This window comes from Podarcis pityusensis (genome assembly GCF_964106645.2).
Source record: "Podarcis pityusensis genome assembly, chromosome: 9".
Taxonomy (NCBI): Eukaryota; Metazoa; Chordata; class Lepidosauria; order Squamata; family Lacertidae; genus Podarcis; species Podarcis pityusensis.
The window spans coordinates 62,083,376-62,104,718 of NC_138034.1; the positions used below are offsets into that span (position 1 = coordinate 62,083,376).

At 45.7% G+C, this 21,343-nt stretch overlaps 1 protein-coding gene across 1 annotated transcript in view; it reads right to left on the reverse strand.

Annotated features, from left to right (window-relative positions):
- The window catches only part of LOC308485211 (putative E3 ubiquitin-protein ligase HERC6), a 28,543-nt gene extending 12,735 nt beyond the window's left edge, over positions 1 to 15,808 (reverse strand). Inside the window, exons 1-12 of the mRNA XM_081020724.1 lie at positions 15,466 to 15,808; positions 12,698 to 12,854; positions 11,512 to 11,588; positions 10,500 to 10,727; positions 9,735 to 9,829; positions 9,311 to 9,438; positions 7,766 to 7,911; positions 7,093 to 7,166; positions 5,487 to 5,614; positions 4,277 to 4,336; positions 3,601 to 3,697; positions 2,238 to 2,427 (exon numbers count right to left, since the gene is read on the reverse strand). Of these exons, the coding sequence (XP_080876850.1) occupies positions 2,238 to 2,427; positions 3,601 to 3,697; positions 4,277 to 4,336; positions 5,487 to 5,614; positions 7,093 to 7,166; positions 7,766 to 7,911; positions 9,311 to 9,438; positions 9,735 to 9,829; positions 10,500 to 10,727; positions 11,512 to 11,588; positions 12,698 to 12,854; positions 15,466 to 15,721 (1,636 nt within the window). The 5' untranslated portion in view covers positions 15,722 to 15,808. The remainder of the gene's footprint in view (positions 1 to 2,237; positions 2,428 to 3,600; positions 3,698 to 4,276; positions 4,337 to 5,486; positions 5,615 to 7,092; positions 7,167 to 7,765; positions 7,912 to 9,310; positions 9,439 to 9,734; positions 9,830 to 10,499; positions 10,728 to 11,511; positions 11,589 to 12,697; positions 12,855 to 15,465) is intronic.
- Positions 15,809 to 21,343: the final 5,535 nt, after the last annotated feature.

Sequence of the window (21,343 nt, forward strand, 5' to 3'; positions counted from 1 at the left end):
CTGTTCACATTCCAGCACAGTATGCTGGGAACTTCCGTTGTGTGTATAGTTTTTGCTTTTGCTGTTCTCTCTGAGATAATAATAATAATAATTTATTATTTATACCCCGCCCATCTGGCTGAGTTTCCCCAGCCACTCTGGGCAGCTTCCAATCAAGTGTTAAAAACAATACAGCATTAAATATTAAAAACTTCCCTAAACAGGGCTGCCTTCAGATGTCTTTTAAAGAGAAGATAGGTGCTTATTTCCTTCACATCTGATGGGAGGGCATTCCACAGGGCAGGTGCCACTACCGAGAAGACCCTCTGCCTGGTTCCCTGTAACCTCACTTCTCGCAGTGAGGGAACCGCCAGAAGGCCCTCGGCACTGGATCCCAGTGTCTGGGCTGAACGATGGGGGTGGAGACACTCCTTCAGGTATACAGGACCGAGGCCGTTTAGGGCTTTAAAGGTCAGCACCAACACTTTGAATTGTGCTTGGAAACGTACTGGGAGATGACATGAGAGAGCCACGACATGTTTCTTTGTCCTGATTTATGCTTAATAAATCTGTAGTTGTAGTATGCTTCCACAAGCCTCACGTATTCTGTGTGAGCAGTTTGATCTGCTGATAGTGTGCCCTGGCTCAGAAGCCCGGGTCGCTGATTTACATCGGAGCAGAGGTGATGGTCTTCGCAGTGGGATGGCTGGAAGGAGACGGCCCAGCCGGGGCTAACCAGCTGGCCTCCCGGCCCTCTGCATGCCGACAGGCCCAAGGTCACCTAGTGAGCTTCATGTCTGAGTGGGCATTTGAACTCTGGCCTCCCAGGTCCAAGACTGACACACTAATCACTGCACCACACTTAGCATTCTGCTTCTCATCAAAATATCTAGAAATCTTTGGGGGTGGGGCAACACTGGGGTCTCCTCGAGGGCATTTTGCCTCAAAACTGAAGCTGACCCCATTTCATCAGGCACACCAACTCACGTGCAAGTTTCACTTCCGACCGTTATGAACCTAGAAACTCCCATCTCCATTCCTCAAATAAAGCACTAATCTTATAGAATTCCATTATCCACACCAAGTTCTGTGCAAGGACAGTGGAACGATGTCAACTTGGCTTCCAAGACAGGCAGGACTGTGTTTGCTATCATTCTATGGAAGCCCGAGAGAAGACAGATTCATGGTTCCTGGGAATCAGCGCTTTGATTGTAAAGACACTGCAAGTTTTTAACGAGTGGCATTGTGCAGGCAGCAACGCCAACCAAAATCTCAGAAGCTAGGAGTTGGCCAAGCAAGACTTGCAGCAGCTGGACACGGGAGTTCAGCTCTCAGCAAAACTATCTGAACCGCCCCATGGCAAGCAAACCAAGGATGACTTGCAAAATAGAGTTAAGCTGATAAATGGGAGCAAATGTACCCTGAGCAAATCTGCAAGATTTAGACAGGTCACAAGAGTTCAAAATTTCTTTGCAGAATTGCTAATTGCAGGGGCTTCAAATATATGTTACTTCTTAGGACGCATGCATACCCCGCGAAAAGAACTGCTTAGGTTTGAGTCCCTTCAAGAATCTAGCCTTTCGTGAGCATACTTCCAACAGTTGTCATATCTACCTGTCAGATGGCAATGGTGGTTGCTCGTGAGTAACCAGTCAGGACTCCGACCTGTCTTTCACAGGTTTTATTTTGGTGCAAAACTATTTACAGTGCAGAGCCACAAGGTCATGTCTGCCTCAGTCGCTAGGGGAATCCAGGAGTGGTCATTTCCAGGTCTTCCCCCAGCATAAGAGCTTCGTCACCCCCAGCCTTTTCCTTCCTTCTTTGCATTTTACACCTCTGCGCAAGATGGGTGACGGAAGGGGCGTGCTTCCCTCCTGGCTGGCTTGGCCAGGAGCAGTGCTGAGGCTCCCAGAGCAGCATCCTCTGGCCCCTTTCCCTCTTCCCCGCTGGAGGTATGGCTTTCCTCACCACAGGAAGAGGAACTGCTTCGCAAGATTTTCGGAGGTTCCCTGTAACCCAACTGCCCCTCTGCTTCCCTACCCTGTTCCGATGGCAGTATCCTGACACTACCTAAGCAAGAAGAACTGCTGCACTAAGGACTTCCTGGGAGCCTATTTTTACCTCTAGCCTGTTCCAAACCTATGGGACGTCACATTTTGGAAATCCAGGCTCACATCGTGACCACATACTGATATCACACTAAACTGCGGTTTCATGTGACGGGGGGGGGGGGGAGAGGAAACCAACCCTCCAATTACCTAGAATATCCAAAGAGCGTTTGCTCAGGCCATTGACAGCCTTTGCAAAGGGAATAGCCAAATGCTGCATCTTCGGGGCTTCCAGCGCTGCACAGCACTCGGGCAGCAGGAGGAAGCTGGAGATAGCCTCCTGGTGAGGAGAATTCAGTGGAAGGGCAGGAATCAGGTTGTCCAGCAAAGAAGAAAAGATCTACAACCGATTTTGCAAAAAAGAAAGAAAAGCAGTGTGTTTAACTGGGTATGGATTGCAAACACCCGCTCCTACCCCCTTACAGTTAGCTTCTTTTTAGCTTTACTTTTGTAAAGTTAATGTAGGAATCGGAGCACACTGCTAAGGCCTTCCTATTGGCTCCGACATCTGTAGGGCTAGACAGTTCAAAGGGCAGCAGCAAAACAACCCAACAGAAGCCAAGGCTGTGTACAATTGTAATGCACACGGCACTTTTGCACGTAGCTCTTTGTAATTGTACACACCGTTGTGTACTAACATCCTTGATGTCTGTACACAGAGGCGGGCATGTTTTCAAACTAGTGTGCAACGGTGATCTCTCTTCCCCTCACTTAAGGTGGATCTAGACACGGGGCAGGGCACACACTATAAGTAAGTCAGAAATTAGCTTGTTATAACAAAAGGAAAAAAATCTCTACGGAAAACCACATTTTGAAATTTCCTGCTCTCCAGCACCATCTGGTGTTGCATGTTTATAGTGCATTCAAATTGCTGTTTCTTTACCAATGTAGCCGAGTCCTTACGTGGTATTTTTAATACTCTCTCTCTTTCGAATGAGGGGGGTTTGAAACTGTTGCGTTGATTAGAGGTTGATTAGATTAGACTTAGAGGCAACTAAGTCACTGCACTGCAATGTCAGTAGACCTGAGAAAACACTCTCAGTGTACACACGTATGCAGCAAGCCATTGAGAAGTGCATTCTCAGCACAAACTGGATCATAACCGTTCCAGCTGCTTTAGACTGACAAGAGGGACAGGGGGGTGATATCATATGAACAGCACCCCCTCCCCAAAAAAGGCGCTTGCATCCAGAACAGAGCGCATGTTATCACCCATTGTGCACATGCTCTTTGAAATCCATCAGAGATTACAAGCCTAAGGAAAATCAGTCTAAGGGGTGGCACTGCCAGTCAGTTGCTCCTCGGTCCCAGTGTTGCTCCTTATAGAACTCAAAGAGGGAGAAGAAGGATGGAGACAAACTTTGAAACGGTTGGCTCTGTCTCCACATACTGTCGGCCTCTTCACCTTCTGCCCTACAAGTCTCCATGGGAACCAGTCTCGCCACTGGGGGGGGGGGAGGACCACTCACACCCAAATGTTGACACTAGGAAAAAGGGGTCTTTCCTCCCTTACCCTGCCAGCAATCCAGTCCCTTGTAGCAAGTTCCTCAAGCATTTCTCTCGCTTTTTGAAGATCCACTGCTACGCAGCAGCCAGTCTCCATGGCAGATCTGGGGGTAAAGTTACCATTTTGACACCTTATACAGTGGTACCTCGGGTTACAGATGCTTCCAGTTACAGACTCCACTAACCCAGAAATAGTACCTCGGGTTAAGAACTTTGCTTCAGGGTGAGAACAGAAATCGCGCGGTGGCAGTGCGAGGCCCCATTAGCTAAAGTGGTACCTCCAGCAAAGAACAGTTTCAGGTTAAGAACGGACCTCCAGAATGAATTAAGTTCTTAACCCGAGGTACCACTGTACAGTGGATGCTCGGGTTGTGAACGTGATCCGTGTGAGAGGCACGTTCGCAACCCGCAGCGTTCGCAACCCGCAGCACCGCATCTGTGCACGCACGGGTTGAGATTCTGTGCATGCGCAAAGCACAATTTAGTGCTTCTGCACATGCACCAAAACCCGGAAGTAACCTGTTCTGGCACTTCCGGGTTCAGCATGGTGCACAACCCGAAAATGCGCAATCCGAAGCATCTCTAACCCGAGGTATGACTATATAAGAAAATCAAAATAATTTCCTAACAAAACTTCCGGGCGTCTTCTGCATGTTTCATCCCATGCAGTGAAGGCTACTTACCGTGGTTTCAGAAAACTTGCTGCTAAACAAGGAGAGGAAGAAAATATTGCTTCAATTTCTCTGCAGAAAAAGGAGAAGAAAACCAATTTTAAAAACCAGCAACAAGTCAGCCTGGTTACAGGTGTGTTGGATTTCATATTGATGTAAGCACTCTGTCTGGGGGTACCGGTGGATCATTTAGAAATAGTTTAAAATCCAGCTTACAGGAGCCCTAGTAATTGCAATGTTAATACTTTTGGATTATGAAGAGTTCCATATTAACATATTAATCCTATGTTTTTGGAAGCAGGTCCCAGGAAGTATGTTTAGGATTGCATTCTAAATAGAGCTTAAGTCTGGGATGGGGAACCTGCAGTTCTCCATAGGTTGTTGGCCTCCCAAATTACATTAGTCTCAAACATCATGGTCAATGGTTGGTTTTGATGGGAGTTGTAGTCTAGAAACATTTGGAGGGCCACAGGACTGCTGTCATAAACAGAAGCAATGGAACATCCAGTTGCCAACACCCAAGCAAGACTCATCATAAAATTAATTGTCTGCAGCAGGGGTTCCCAAACTGTGGACTACAGACCACCAGGGGTCCATGAGTGTCATTCAGGTGTGTCTGTGGATTCATGTGGATTCCATTGCATTATATATATTCACATTGATTTTTAATTGCATTTTTAATTGCTTCTTTTACTTTCTGTATTGTATCTTACTGATTCACAGCCTATGGCATTCCAAGTTCTAATGCAACAAGATATAATTGCTGTAAGAAATAAAAAATAAGACAGCATTGAGCACGGTGCACTGAGACAACAGGCAGAAAAATATTTAAGTAGTCTCCTGAGACCCTCAGCAATCTTCAAGTGGTCCATGATGGGGAAAGTTGGGGAACCACAGACCAGCAGTAAACATGGCAACTGGTTTACTAAAGAACCCTCTTTGAAATTGGCCGGGGAGCCCCAGCCAGATGGGCAGGGTATGAATAATAAAATTATTATTATTATTATTATTATTAGGCTTGTGCAATAAATTGTAAATCTGTCCAGCATTTTGGGAAGGATCATGGCAATAATAGAATTAAGAGTGCCATATTGACAGAGAACAGAACTGTCTACAGTGGCTCTCCTATGATGTTTTAGTTGTAAAGCCTGATAAAAACAGGATTGAAGCGTTATGCTCTGTTTTTCCTCCTGTTAAAGGAAAAGAAAATATAGACTGCAACCTTTTGGCCGTCTGCCGTGTCACACTTTCCGCTGTTGCCAACAACCACTTCTCCATCAGTGCCCTGTCCATCAGGCTAATCTTTGGCAAGGTTTCCATAGAGGTGGGTGTATTTGCATACACAGAATCCTTTGAAACAAAAACACGCCACATACAATACAAGATGTCATGTCAAAGAGTATCCCTCGGTGTCACATGGCTAATCATTGATAACAGAAAGCCACCAAGGACAGAGATCATCATCACAGAATTGTAGAGTTGGAAGGGACACCCCCCCCCACCACCACAAGAGTCATTTAGAGCAACCCCCTGCAACGCAGGAATCTCAACAAGGCAGATGGCCCTTCAACCTCTGCCCATAACCCCCCAATGAAGGATAGTCCCCCCCCCTTCTGAGGGAGTCTGTTCCACTGTTGAACAGCTCCCACCATCAGAAAGTTCTTCCTGATGTTTAGTCCGGAAGCGGTGCACAGGTTTGGGATGAGGTACGGGCCACTCAAATTTGGTCCAAATAGTTTAAAACAGGCTTCCTCAAACTTGGCCCTCCAGATGTTTTTGGCCTACAACTCCCATGATCCCTAGCTAGCAGGACCAGTGGTCAGGGATGATGGGAATTGTAGTCTCAAAACATCTGGAAGGCCGAGTTTGAGGAAGCCTGGTTTAAAAAATCAGCTGGTGAAAACTTATCTATAGTTAAGAAATAGCTACAGCTACAGTTCACGGTTACAGCTGAATACTGGGACAATTCACAAAATGTCATGCAGAATGTGCAAGTGTATCTATAGGTTTCAATATACTCCAGATAGAATTATCTCAGCAATCCTTATAAACAGCCTGGTTAGGAAGCTCAGAATTATTCTTCCCATACTGCACCTGGGGTCAGGGAGAGGAATGTAGAAGCAGAGAAAGAGGAAAAGGCTGAACACCTTAGGCAAGCCACAATGTAGTGAGTTGAGGCCCAAGATGTGGTTTGAACTCAAGAGTTTCAGCCTCATTATCTTTAGTTATTACTAAAGTTATTATTAGCAGTTTGCCAAAGCTAGAAGTATGCTGCTGCATTATTTTATTTTTCTATGCATTGCTTCCTATAAGCCATCTTGAAGTGCTTTGCAATAGAATAAAAACATATATAAACAGCTCTATAAATATATTTAAAAACTCAAAACACACACAGAAAGAGAGCTCAAGAGAACAACAGTACAGTGGAAACTCAGTTGTCGAACGTAATCCATTCCAGAAGATCGTTTGACTTCTGAAACGTTCGACAACCAAGGCACAATAGGCGGACAGCAATTTTGATGGGAGAAAATGGAGGAATGCGCCTCAGAAGCCGTTCTGAGGCGCGTTCACAAACGGAAGCAGTCAACTTCCAGGTTTTCGGCATTCGGGTTCCAAATCATTCGGCTTCCAAGACACTCGAAAACCAAGGTTCTACTGTACATACATAAAATCAAATCGGATCCAATGCAGATATCCACTGGGATAAAAAACCTCCGTTGAGAAGGCTTGTTGAAAGCCGACATGAACAAGCTATTTATGGCTGTGCCCCCATCCTTTAGAAAACACCCCAAAGTCAACAGAATATACAGAAAAGGTGAGCCATCTACCTGCGTCCGAAGCACTGTGGCAAAGGTGACGTATGGGCCAGCAAAAATCCGTTTTACTCGGACACCCAGCAATTCTGCAATGAACATGAAAGCGGATCATCCCTAAGTGCTCAACCCATGTTAACTGGGCTTCTTTTCCTGGTACTTTCCCTTCCCTCTTCTCCTGGGATCATCAAAGCAAATTCTACAGGAACCATTTTGGGGTGTCCATAGAAGACTATTTAATCAGGAGAAGCTGTGCAAGCCCTGAGTCAGTACCTTAATGCAGCGGTGGACGACCAATAAACTGAGTTTGAATCTGGGGAAGACAGTTCTGTGGGTAGGTGGCTCCTGGGTCAGAAAGAAAGGGATTGGGAACCCAGGGCCCTGCAGATACTGCTGGACTACAGCTCCCTGCCAATTGGCCAGGCTGGCTGGGGCTGATGGGAAATGGAGTCCAACGACATCCACAAGCACACAGATTCCACATCCCTGATACAGGATACAACCACAGTAGATTCAGTATTAAACATACATTATAATAATGAAGAGTATGTTCGTAGTCTTCACAGAGCCAGTTACTTTTCCAAACATTGTTGCTGTTTTTATTTTCTATGGTGTACAAGTCTTTTGTACAATTTTCAGAAACGCAGGTGGATCAATTAATTTAATTTTTGAAAGAGAAAAGATGTACCATTAGGAGAAACCAGAGCACTGATGTTAAAACATCGTCTCCCGTCGCTTTTGCTAGAAGACGGTCCGCTTCCATTGTGCTGCTGCTGGGGTCCACGTCCAAAAGATATCAGTTGCCCAGAAGCAGAGATACAAACAGTGTGATAGCTGTTTGAGGGGAGAAAAGTGTAAGTTTAATCTGTGATGCACCTTACAGAACATGACTTGAGGTCCAATAGTGAAGCTCTTGTTTCTGTTGTATCAGTTAAATGACCCTTTGTATTATTTAAGACATTCATGTCCCGCTCAGATTAGCATTTCTAAGCAGTGTACGTAAAAATAAAGTGTACAGAAAGGTAATTGTAAAATGCTATGTCAGCTCATAGCAATGGATATAATTTTCTGTTTTACAATTCAGAATACTCATTTAAACATCCCCTTCTTCTCTTTCCATGGTTCATTATGCATACCATAAATCCCTGCATATTTTACATAAACTAAACCATTCAGTATTTCATTTTACGTCTATCAAAACTTATTTACCCTGTTGAATTTATCTTAATGCTGCCAACGTTTTCAAGAGTACATAATTTCCCCTCATATATTCAATAAACATTTTCCAGTCTTCTCTAAACATATGTTCTCTTATTCTACAAGTCTGCAAGCTGTGCATATTCCATCAGCTTAAGTTGCCATTCTTCTTTAGTTGGGACCTTGCTCGTTTTCCATCATACCAATGGATTTTGACAAGTGTGGTTTTTTGCTTGCCAGGATTTCCATGTCCCATTACAGCAGGGATGGGGAACCCGTAGCCCTCCAGAGCTGGTTAGCCAGCATGTTAATGGTCAGCAATGACGAGAACTGTAGTCTAACAGCATCTGCAGAGACACAGATTCCCCATGATCTGTGCTTTACAATTTCGCTGATGTGCCACTTCACTTTCACAAAACACCCCCATCCAGATGAAATTCTGTAGGGTGAATCGGTGTAAGCAGGAAATGAGCTGTGTTCACCAGCTCCGACACCCTCATGGCAGTCTACTAGCTTGCCCCACTTCCTGAAACATATGCAGACACAGCAGAAGTGTCAATAGACAGCAAGCAGGTATTGCATGATGTCAGGACCAAGACCAACGTTAAAAAAGGTAAAGGTAAAGGACCCCTGACAGTTAAGTCCAGTTGCAGATGACTCTGGGGTTGTAGCACTCATCTTGCTTTACAGGCCGAGGGAACCAGTGTTTGTCCGCAGACAGTTTTTCCGGGTCATGTGGTCACCGTGACTAAGCCGCTTCTGGCGCAACAGGACACCGAAACCAGAGCAGCACACGGAAATGCCATTTACCTTCCCGCCAGAGTGGTACCTATTTATCTACTTGCACTTTTTGGCGTGCTTTCGAACTGCTAGGTTGGCAGGAGCTGGGACTGAGCAACGGGAGCTCACCCCATCGCAGGGATTCGAACTGCTGACCTTCTGATCAGCAAGCCCTAGGCTCAGTGGTATAGACCACAGCACCCCCCGTGTCCTCTGTAAGACCAAATTTACATATGAGTAAAGCTATGGTACATACCTTCCACACACCAGATGAGAAACTGGACCCTCAACTGAGTCAAGTTTTTCGGGGCCAGTCTTTAGGGCTGAAGAACTATGCCCGAGTTGTCCAGCGCTGTCATCTCCAAATGTGAATACACTGCCATTCTATTGAGAGTTTTTGGCAAAGCAGAGTTCTAGCATTAAACTATTATCACGCTTGTTAATAATGCCTATTGCATGTTTCCAGTTCCAAGAAAATAAGACGGTTCAAATTTCTCATTCCTCTTGCAACCCCACACACTGCTTTTGTAAATTATCTGCTATGAAGGGACTATAGCTCAGAAGTACAGCATGCAGAAGGTTTAAGAGTCAACCCCAGGTATCTCTAGGTAAGGGCTGTTCCCTCACTTTCAGGCACAATCTGGTGCTAGTCAACATCAAAAGGTTTGGGCTGTACCAACCTGAGTGAGCACAGCAGTATGTTCATCTCCACAGCTGACGTAAATCACATCAAGTTTCCTCAGAGCAGCTATTGAGTGCGGTTTGAAGATTTGCTCTGTTGGAGAGGCATATTTGCTTATCATAATGAAATGCATTGTTATGTCCAATATTTTTTTTTAAATGTCATTATGCTACTTTCTGGTCAGATTTCAAATTCACTTCCTATCAAGGGAACCATCACCACTTTAGGCTAGATCAGAGCCAGAACAGCAAATTTTGGAAGTCTTTTTATTTTAAAAACTTAATATGCTTTTGTTTTGTTTTTTAAGTGAAAAAACAGGGCCTCAAACAAAGACGTAACTATATAGGACAGATGTCATATTTAAAGGTCTGGTGAAGTGGTCTGAACACTAATTTTAAAGGATGCTTCCGTATAGGGGCTTAATATCACAAGGGAGTTGTTGCTAACAGGTTCTCTCAACCAGAATTGGGAGAATCTAGATTAATTGAGGAAAACTATGGCTTATCTTGTGATGCCAACACCATTGTGTGGACACTGGAGAAAGGGGAGCCTTGCATGCATGAGGAGCACCTATTCCACAACCATCTTGAAGCACCCTAACTTGTTTATGCTCTGAAGGATGTTGTGGAATCATCAAAACCACTTCCACTTAGTTTTCCACCTCAATAGTCCTCGCTTCCTTGGGCAATCATTACACAACCGGCAAGTGGAAGCAACCAAGAGCTGGTCATCAAGTAAACATGATTTTAAAGACCATGCTTACCTCTGGGGTCGGCCTGACTCAATCCCAGCTGGTGTGCGTTGTTCTTTCCCCATCCGTACACAACTCCGGAAAGGGACAGGGCAAAACTCTGTGACCCGCCAGCAGCCACTTGAGCCAACGGGATGCCGTCAAGAGCAGAAATTTGCTGCGGCCCAGCCTGGTATGTGACTTCTTTACCAAGACCAAGCTGGCCGTGAGTGTTCTGCCCCCATGAGAAAACTCTGCCATCTTCATTTGAGGAAGAAGAGGAGGAAGAAAACAGATCACGTATTTACATGACAGTCTCCTCACAAGCTGGAAAGACCTGCAAACCATTCTTCGTCAAGGGTATCATTTTCACACCAAGCTGCCTGCTGAAGAGCCCCTGGAAACACCAGAGGATTTCAGGGTCTATTCCAGAGCAGCTTTTCCCAACCTTGACAATCCTTCACCTCCCTTTGGGCTAAAGCTGGAGTTGAGATATCTCTGGTCTGTGGGCCTGGCTAGTCCCATCAAGCGTCCCCACTTGGCCCCACAAAAGGCCATTTCAGCCATGCCAAACCCACCTATACTACATCAGGTTTGGGGCAGGGGAAAATAGGTGCCTGCAACGCCCTATGCAAAGCACTGGGCAAGACAGCAATATGAAAGAGGAGGAAAGGGTCACTTGACGTCATTGTGGTGTCAGGTGATTGATAGGTGGGAGGCTCCACCCACCTATCGAGCTCCACCCACAAAGGGTCGGGGAAGTAACCCTTTTGCCCACTAGTCAGGGCCAGTTCCATACTCTGGGATTAAGGCCTGCCTAAGATTCCATTGAAGCCATCGTTCTATTGGTTAGAGCATGGTGCTGATAACTCCAAGGTTGCAGGTTCGAATCCCCATATGGGACAGGAGGGTGGACTGGATGATCCTCAGGGTCCCTTCCAACTCTACAATTCTATGATTCTATGACATTTTGAGACTCTATTATTACAACCAAGCATTTGAAGCAAATCATAGAAATGGGGCAAAGTTTGAAGTGAATGGTTACCTTTCGCCAGGGCTATTGAGTGATAGTTCCCACAAGCAACTTGTATTATTTTGTATTTAGACAAACCATCCACCTTCCTGTAAAAGTTATGGAAAGAAAAGTTTAGATTTTACAATTCAGAAAAAAGTACTGAGACAGAATAAATGTATGAAGTCAACATGCTTAGGGTTATATAGTAATTAGGGTTATTTATTAAACATGTTTAGGGGAAGCAGTCTTATTGTGATTGACACTTTTAGAATGGGGGTTTAGGCATTTAAACAGGTTGATGTTGTTTTCTTTTTTTTTAAAAAAAAGGGGTGGTGGTCAATTGGTCTGGCAAATAATGGTAAACTATTTTTAAAGCATTAAAAAAAAGACAACCAGCAAGTTGCTAATGTGCCGATGACAAAATAAATCATTGCTATTTTAAATCAATGATTATAACTGAATGTTATGCTAAATTTCCAGAAATGCAGATGACTCATTGAAGCAGTCGTTCTCTTTAGCTTTTAACCAGAACACCAAGGTCAGCCTACAGCAGTAATATGTATTCTTAAAGAAAATAACAAGCAAAAGGTAAGAAGGAGAAGTAACAGTGACTATTACAAAACTGAAACAAAGTTTAAAGGCAGCTGTGCTAAGCAAGCAATCAGCCAGGGAGAAGCATTTCCTTCCCCAGGATTTTGACTACAAGCAACTTTCTCAGTTTTTTCTTATCTGCAAGAAAGGAAAGCCATATAGTTTGATAGCAGCACCCATGGTTTGCATGCAGAAGGTCCCGGGTTCACAATTCCTAGCATTTCTAGATAAGGAAAGGTGAGCAGATTTTGAAGTACAGCCCAGATCTGAGGCAGAGGAGAAAAAACCTCCCAGGGCTGTCAGGAAAAAGCATAGGTGAAAGGAGATTTGAACTCCCCTTTCCCTGGATGAAGTCAGTACAGTTGGACCTTGGAAGTCGAACGGAATCCGTTCCGGAAGTCCGTTCGACTTCCAAATCATTCAGAAACCAAGGCACGCCTTCCGAGCTGGACGTTCAGGTTCCAAAGAACGTTTGCAAACCAGAATACTCACTTCCGGGTTTGCGGCGTTTGGGAGCCAAAACATTCGACTCACAAGGCATTTGTCAACTGAGTTACGGCTGTATTCCCACATTTACAACACAACTCTGTTTTGGCAAGCGCCGAGAGTATTATTAGCTGCTTACTTTGGAATCAGACGCTCTTTTAATTCTCCGGTGCCCAGCTGTCCAAAAGCTCCAGCTCCCCACGAGAAAACTCTTCCATTGTTGCAAACGGCCAGTGAGTGCTCCTTCCCACAGCTTATGTGGACAATGGTTTGTGTTTCCAGTGCTTGGATTTGCTCTTTCAGAGATGGACACATAAAAAATAATATTCATTTGTGTAGCCAGAGGGGTCATTGACATATTTAAACCGTCTAGAAAGGTAAATGGTGATTACTTGGGTTCATGAACTCCCCCATTTGTGAGTCAAGATACCCACGGTTTGATTCTTGGTTTATTTTGGGTGATTATAGTTAGAACAAACCATAGGTCCTCAAGTTTGAAGGCCATAAGTTACAGCAAGAGTGGAGGATTTTGATCTCAAAAAGGTGGAGGGCACACACTCCAGGCTTGTTTCTATTAATGCTAAACCATGGTTTAATATTTGGACATGCCACTCAATGTGATTTTTAAAAAATGACCAGCAGCCTCATACCTGGTGTTGCTTGGCAATTCTAAGAACACCTCCCCCCCCCAAAAAAAAACCCCAGCCCAGTGCAGTTTTGAAACAAGTGGTTAAAATCAGAGCAGTCTTCAAAGGATCAGTCTGCCATCTTCAATCAAAATGGCATCCATTTGCATCCAAATATTGACAAAATCCTGCTCCTTGACTTCAGAAACCATTCCGCAAAGTTAGAAGTAACGAATTAGCAGGTGTCCAAATGAATAGCAAACAGATGAATAAACAACTTTCCAAGATATATAAATCTATTATTTATTGCACGATCTATATAAACGGCTTTTTTTTTTTTTTTGCAAAGAATAGATATGATGGGTCAACTCTCCCAAGCACATACCACCCAACTTTTGGGGGATGAGAAAGCAGGACACCCGCACACTCTTTCTGCCAGGCAGATGCGCAATTTGAAAACAGAAACAAAGCAAAAAAAAGCATTCTAAAAACGTTCTTAAAAAACAATGCCTGTGTAAAGCATCTAAAAGCAGTTAAAAACATTATTCCTTTCAGTGATCTCATGAGTTGGCAGGTTCAGTGAGACTGCAGTTTGGTGCAGGGAAACAAATCAGGTAATAGCCCATGTGGTATGGGGTCAAAGAGACCCCATCCGCTTCTATAATGTGTGTGTCAGGAAGGTAAGAAAGAAAACTTGAAACACAGAAGGGGAAAACAACCTTGCTGTGCAGATTTGGTGAGAACAAGAGAGAGGGAAATCTTCCTCTTCCTAAGGGATGGTAAAGGTAAAGGAACCCCTGACCATTAGGTCCAGTTGTGACCGACTCTGGGATTGCGGCGCTCATCTCGCTTTATTGACCGAGGGAGCCGACGTACAGCTCGGTCCAGGTCATGTGGCCAGCATGACTAAGCCGCTTCTGGCAAACCAGAGCAGTGCACGAAAACACCATTTACCTTCCCGCTGGAGTGGTACCTATTTATCTAGTTGCACTTTGACGTGCTTTCGAACTGCTAGGTTGGCAGGAGCAGGGACCGAGCAACAGGAGCTCACCCTGTCGTGGGGATTCGAACCGCCAACCTTCTGATCAGCAAGTCCTAGGCTCTGTGGTTTAACCCACAGCGACACCCGCGTCGTAACAATAGAAAGGCAGTGACCAACAACAAGTACGTAGTTGCATTTGTTCCATTCCTTTTCTAAAGGCAGTCTTGGATTAATTACTGCTTCTGCGCTCCTTGTGAAAGCAATATTTTCCAGGAAACTTATTTGCTGAAAAGAGCGTGATGCGAAATGGCAAAGGGTCATCAAGCCTCCACTTGCAGAGCCGTCTAGTTTTTTCATTTTTTTCTGGGAGCCTAATTTCAGCTTGGACAAGTGCCAGGAGCAGACAAAAAACCCTCATCATCTCAAATAACAGGGAGACCAGCTGGTGGCAAGAGCGCGCAGAAGAGAGGAAAGGAAACCGAAAGTGTCTTTGCAAAGCGCGCCTACTCACCAGAGGCTCTTACAGAAGGATGCGAGTCAAGGCTGAGAAGCAGAAACTGAAACTTAAAAGGCGCTCTCAGGTACAGGCGCTCTATTTAATTTCAAGCCCCCAACCCCGGGGGTGTCCCCTGGTAGGAATGGAATGGCTTGCGTTTCCCCACAACATCCTTTAGATGTTTGCCCCCCTCGCAGGTTTGTGTGTGTGTGTTTCCAGTCTACAAACAGGAAAAGTTGGAAGGAAGGATCCTTAGGATACAGTATTATACACAAAGAGGGACGAATATCCCAGCTCAACAAAGGGGGGGTGGAGCGAAGTTTTTGCCTTTGCCAGGGGACGTCTACTTCATTTTTTTCATTTTCACCAACAATGTTTGCATGCCCGGCCAGGAATATACGGGCAGCTCACATCAATGCATATATTATTATTATTATTATTTGTAAACCGCCTTCACCCGAGGATCACAGGGCCGTTCGCAACATAAAGTGACAAAATGAAAACGCAAAACAAGACAATAAAACAAAAGCAAAACAAACCAATACACCCCCCCCCCAAAGCAGCATTTAAAATACTCTTTCTGGCTTCCTTAGGAAGGAAGTGCAAGGAGGAAGATGCTCCGTTCACTCGACGGGGCGTGTGATCTCTTAGGATCGGGGCCTCCCCTCCTTCTCTCCCCTTTGTGATGTAAAGAGATTTCCCAAATTTAGAAACTGCGAAGTGAGAAGAGGGTTAGAGATGGTCGCTCGGGTAGAAAAAGACACGCGCGCCCCCCACGCCGACCCTTCGTGTAGTGTCCCTACCTGGCACGTGGGCGCGCCGCTGCCCCGGGGGGAGCCTCCTGCCCAGCTGCCCCTGGGCGTTGTCCCCGCAAGAAGCCACGCTGCCATCGGCCCGAAGCAGCAGCGAGTGCCGCTCCCCGCAGGCCACCAGCACCACCTCCGGCCCGCCGGGGGCTTCGGGGGCCGAACGGAAAGGCAGCGGCTCCGAGACCCCGTCCTCGCCCAGCCCCAGCTGCCCGAAGGAGCCGTTCCCCCAGCAGCACAGCATCGTCGGCATCCTTGCTCCCTCCCTGCCCAACTTCGGTTCAACTTTCCTCCAGCTGGCTGAGCACCTCTTGCGCGCAACTGAGCTCGGGCCTCAATGTTGGCCAAACCGCGCCGCCTCTCCCAGAGGGCCCCGCCCACAAAATATTCGGAGGATCGGAATCGGGGAGTGAAACTTAGAATGACAGCATCGTGGGGTTGGAAAGGGACCCACCAGGGTCATCTATTCCAACCCCCTGCGTTGCATCCCTCTCCTTGCTGGAGGAGTAGGGAGTTTCCTTTTTTCTTGTCACACAGCTCTTAAAACCGCAGGAGGAGGGATAAGAAGACCTTTTTAAAAAAATAAATGCAGGTATTGTTGTGTGTGTTTTTCCCCCCTGTTGGCAAGCATGCTGTGTTTTTATCTCTTCCATATTTTTATTATTATTGATACAGCAAGAAAAGAAGAAAGAGAAAACACAAATACCAAATTACACACAGGAATAACCATAGACACACAATTTTCTTAACAAACGATAAAACATAAATTGGTCTTAACACGAAAGACCCAACTTCCCGTCTATTCCATATTTCGATTTCATATTACTTATTGCCAATACACACTTTTATCATAATTAAACTTTTTCTTAATATATCTTAAATCTTATATCTACTTTGCAACTATTACTGAAGATGCTGCATGCTGTATTTCTAAAGCGCTGCACACCTTAGGTTGCAGTGCGTCAGCCCCCTGCCAGTGCACTGTAACACTTGTGTGTGCAAGAAGTCACACTAACTGATTTTCAGCCTGTTAGGTAAAGGTAAAGGGACCCCTGACCATTATGTCCAGTCGTGACCGACTCTGGGGTTGTGGTGCTCATCTCGCTTTATTGGCCGAGGGAGCTGGTGTACAGCTTCCGGGTCATGTGGCCAGCATGACTAAGCCGCTTCTGGCGAACCAGAGCAGCGCACGGAAACACCGTTTACCTTACTGCCAGAGTGGTACCTATTTATCTACTTGCACTTTGATGTGCTTTTGAACTGCTAGGTTGGCAGGAGCAGGGACCGAGCAACAGGAGCTCACCCCGTCGTGGGGATTCGAACTGCCGACCTTCTGATCGGCAAGTCCTAGGCTCTGTGGTTTAACCCACAGCACCACCCACGTCCCTCTTTCAGCCTGTTAGGTGGCTTTTAAATGCACAGGAGGCTTGTAGCAAAGCGGTTGTAATTGAAAACTAATAAAAAATATTATTTTTTAAAAAAGCAGCAAAGTGATGTTTTCAAACTATAACTCCACTCTGCTCTCCACACCAACTTTGCCCCGTGTTGGGCAAAAGATTCCTATATTGCAGGGGGTTGGATGATGACCCTGGAGTCCATTCCAACTCTACAATTCCATTACAGTGGTACCTTGGTTTACAACCATAATCGGTTCCGGAGGTCTTGTTGTAAACCAAAACAGGTTGTAACCCAAGGTGCGCTTTCACCAATGGGGCTTCAAAAAGGGGGGGTGTAATCCCCCCCAAAATGGGTTGTAATCCAAAAAAAAGGGATACACACTTCTGGGTTTGACATGGTTGTAATCCAAAACGGTTGTATTCCAAAGCGGTTGCAAACCAAAGTACCACTGTATTCCGTTCTCTGTTACACTCCCCTTTTCTCCTCATTTCCCACCTCATATCTATTAGTCCCCTTTCCCCACATCTCTTAATTTCCCCTGTTCTTCCCACAGTCTTTGTTTTGGCCCTGTTTCAGTCATCATCCCTATCTCTTGCCTTATTTTACTCTTTGCTGGATTTGGCTGCAAATAGCACACTAAGCTTGCACTCCCACTGGAATTCACACAGTGAGGGAGTCTTAGCTGCGGGTGGATCCTGCAGCATAGCTAGTTTTCGCATCTTGCCTGGCTGGCTGCATCTGGCTGGAAAATGAATGCCACTTTAGGGTGGCCAGATATGGTTGGGCAAAGGGCAGGGCAGTTTGTCTTGCAAACTTGAATGGTTGCACAGAAGGAATTCAGCAGGAGCAGTTTGTCATGCAAAAGACACTTGATGAAATTCCCTCTTCTTATCAGAGGTGCAGAAGATGCCTTTAATTTTCCATCTGGCTGCAAATGTGCTCCAGTTGGAGAACAGCCTTTACCAAAGGTGTCATGGACTTTGAAAACGCTCAAACTCAGGACGAAAGGGAGAAACGTGCTAAGAGGAAGGCAGGTTTGGCAAACCCTCACCGTGATCAACTCCCTTCCAGATACAGTGGTACCTCGGGTTACATACGCTTCAGGTTACAGACTCCGCTAACCCAGAAATAGTACCTCGGGTTAAGAACTTTGCTTCAAGATGAGAACAGAAATCGTGCAGCAGCGGCACGGCATCAGCGGGAGGCCCCATTAGCTAAAGTGGTGCTTCAGGTTAAGAACAGTTTCAGGTTAAGAACGGACCTCCAGAATGAATTAAGTTCTTAACCCGAGGTACCACTGCACCTATGTCCCCACCATGGAAGGACGTGTGGATCCAGAATTGGCCTCCACAGTCACTTGCAGACTCACTCTTAAGACCGTGTTCATGGAAGACAATCTTGGCTTTGAGTGATCGCCAAAGAAGAAGAAAGAAGGGTGTAGCTGGGGGGGGGGGCAGCTGCCCCCCTAAATAAAAATAAATAAAAATATATAACAAAGTGAGGTTCTGCCCCCCCCAACAAAAGGCCTGCCCATCCCCAAAATACTGGCTATGCTCATGGCAATATGCCAACATTACTGCCTGGAGGCAGAGAAGAAACAGTGGCGATAGTGTCATAAGTTTGTGGGTGGCTGTACTCAGTGGCGTAGCGTGGGGGGGTGCAGGGGGGGCTGGCCGCACCGGGCGCAACATCTGGGGGGCGCGTGCTCGCACTCGCAGCTCTCTGCCCCTACCTGGCTCACTCACTCTCTCTCACTGCAGTGCTGGCTGTGCGAATCCAATCCGAGCCGCTGGGTCGCCGCCCACTGTGGAGGGGGTGGGTGCCAGGCGTGCGGTGCGGAGAGAGAGCGAGGGACTATCTGGGGGAGGGACAGTGCAGCGGCTGCCCAGCGCAGCGCTGAGCGCGGGAGAGAACCACACCAGACCAGACCAGGCAGCAGCAAGAAGAAGCTGGCAGCGGCGGCAGGTTAGGGGTTAGGGGGCGCAAATTACTTGCCTTGCCCCGGGTGCTGACAACCCACGCTACGCCACTGGCTGTACTCCCTTTCTAATTCTGGGGTGCCAGACATTGGATTTAGCATGTTAAAATATAAGGCGTGTTTAAAAATAAGGCTGGCTGATGAAGTCATCACCTGGAGGGACAGGCCATTGAAAAAGCACAAAGAAATGGCTGATGACCCATTAAGAAGGCCATAAGCAGAGACTCTCTGGGCCAGAAAGCAAATGGGGAAAACCCCTCCCAGAGTTAGCAGAGACAAAAGGACAGAGTTTCAGGAGGGAGGGGCAGAACTGCACAAGCTGAGGCAGAATCAGGGCCTGCCTAATGGAAGGGCAAATCCTGATTCTAGCCTTAGACTAGCAGGGTTGTTTTTGTCACTGCACAGTATTTAATGATACATTGCCCCAGCAGAGGGCAGTGCACACCCAAAATATTTCAACTTGGTGGAAGTCTTACAACAAATCCAGCTATTTGCACATTATAATGCAAGTCATTGAGTCAGAACGGTTCCACTGAGTTAAAGTTAAATGCAAATGCATATTGAATTGTGGCTATAATCCTGAAGCACTAAAAAACAGTTAAGCCAACTGAACTCAGTGGAATTTACTTCCGAGTAAACGTGTCTGCTAGTGGGCTGCACATCTTCATCCTCACGTAACTTAAGATGTGCATCATCACTTGTTTCCATCTTGCAGAAGGGAAATTGGGCTGAGAGAGTTCTTGTGTTAGCAGGTGAGAAGGGAATCTTGACTGATGAAGTCATGGATGCTTTAGCTGAGATTTCTGCATTGTGTGACCAGCACCTATCACACACAGAGACACATAGGCCACCACCAACTCTACACCTGATGCTCTCACACTGCTAGTTTTTTTAAAGCTGCATACACATGACGTTAGCCACATTCACATTAATTCTGTAGTTTCTTGAGAAACATTGCTATCTGATGTCTTTAATCCTCAAACCAGCTTCAGTCCGACTAGAAAACTTAAGACCACCTGTTTCTCAAAAGCCCCCTACTTATGAAAATGTTACGGGCATCTGTGGTAGTTTTTGTTATGTAAATGGTGCCACCGTACCCTCCAATATGTCCTAGCACAAAACTGAGACATGCTGCTGTGCAAGTCATGTGGTCCACGCATTTTTGGACACTGTGCTCTCACGCGAGAAGACAGCCCCCTAAAATGGGATGTCCTGGACAGTTGGTGGATATGCTCCACCCTCAGTGCTATTTTTCTAGAAAAAGAGGTGCTGGAACTCACCACAAATGCCTTCCTTGTTCTCTTATCATGGCAATAATGCCCACTTGAGAGGGGCAGGAACTGAGTTCCAGTGAGTTCTGGCTGGGGGGAAAAAAGCCCCGATTAAACTCCATAGGATTTACTTTTGAGGAGACTTTTTTTTAAGATTGCACTGTCAGGTAATTTATTTCCTGTAACCCCATCCTGAATAAGGTAACTCAGAAGTAAATCCCACCAAATATAATTCTCTTTACATCCAGGCAAGTATGCCTGGGAATGCAGCCACTTATGTGTATTTTGAAATCGAGGCAGGCTTTATTTTTGTCAGTGTGTACAACCCTGAACTTTCATACCATTGACTTGGCGGGCTAAAAGCTTATGTCATTTGAGCTGCTGGTTTAATTTTTGCTTGTTTGCTTAATTTTTTTTGTTTCGCAGGGGAGTGTTACTCTCTCTCCCAGGGACACTATTTCATTACTGATGAAACATCCCTTCAAATATGCAGCTGGTAAAAATAAACTTCCAAATAACCACCTAGAAAGAATCCTAGAAGGTTTGTGAGAGGGGGATTGATGGCATCATGTTTCGCACCCCTAATATATTTATGTGGTTGACATGTGTCCTTCAGCTCTTGCTAGTGTTATAAGAATAAAAACTGCTCCTTTTCCCATACAAAGTCCTTTTTTAGGTTCTCTATCGGTAGGAGAAAATAACAGAGGCAAACCAGAGAATATTGAGAAGCAAAGCAGCTAGTAAGTCTGATCTTTATTAAAGCTGTTGCAACAGGGTGCTCCCTTCACACACAGGAGGGGGGGAAGGACCCCGAGCACAGGCATGCAAGCCCTTATATAAACATTTGAAATTGCCCACCCTGGAGAACAAGACCACCCCCAGAAACATCATACATACATCACAGAAGGGGTGTAGCCCAAAACCACCTCCTAGATACATCATACCTACATCACATAAAAGGCGGTCTACAACAGAAATCTGAGTGCATTGTTTTTATCATGTCTGCCAGGTTACCTGTTAATGGCCATTTGACTGGATTATCTGGGGAGACTGGCCATTATTTTGTTATGATAACTACTGGGCTCACACCCTATTCGTATCTTAAACGTGCCCTTAAGACAGGATTTGTGAGCGAAGAGACAATGGGGAGATTTCCCATTTCCTTCGACGTTGCAGAGAAGTATTTGAGGTCATTTTGGGAGAGAGAAAATGGTTTCAGGAGTTTTCT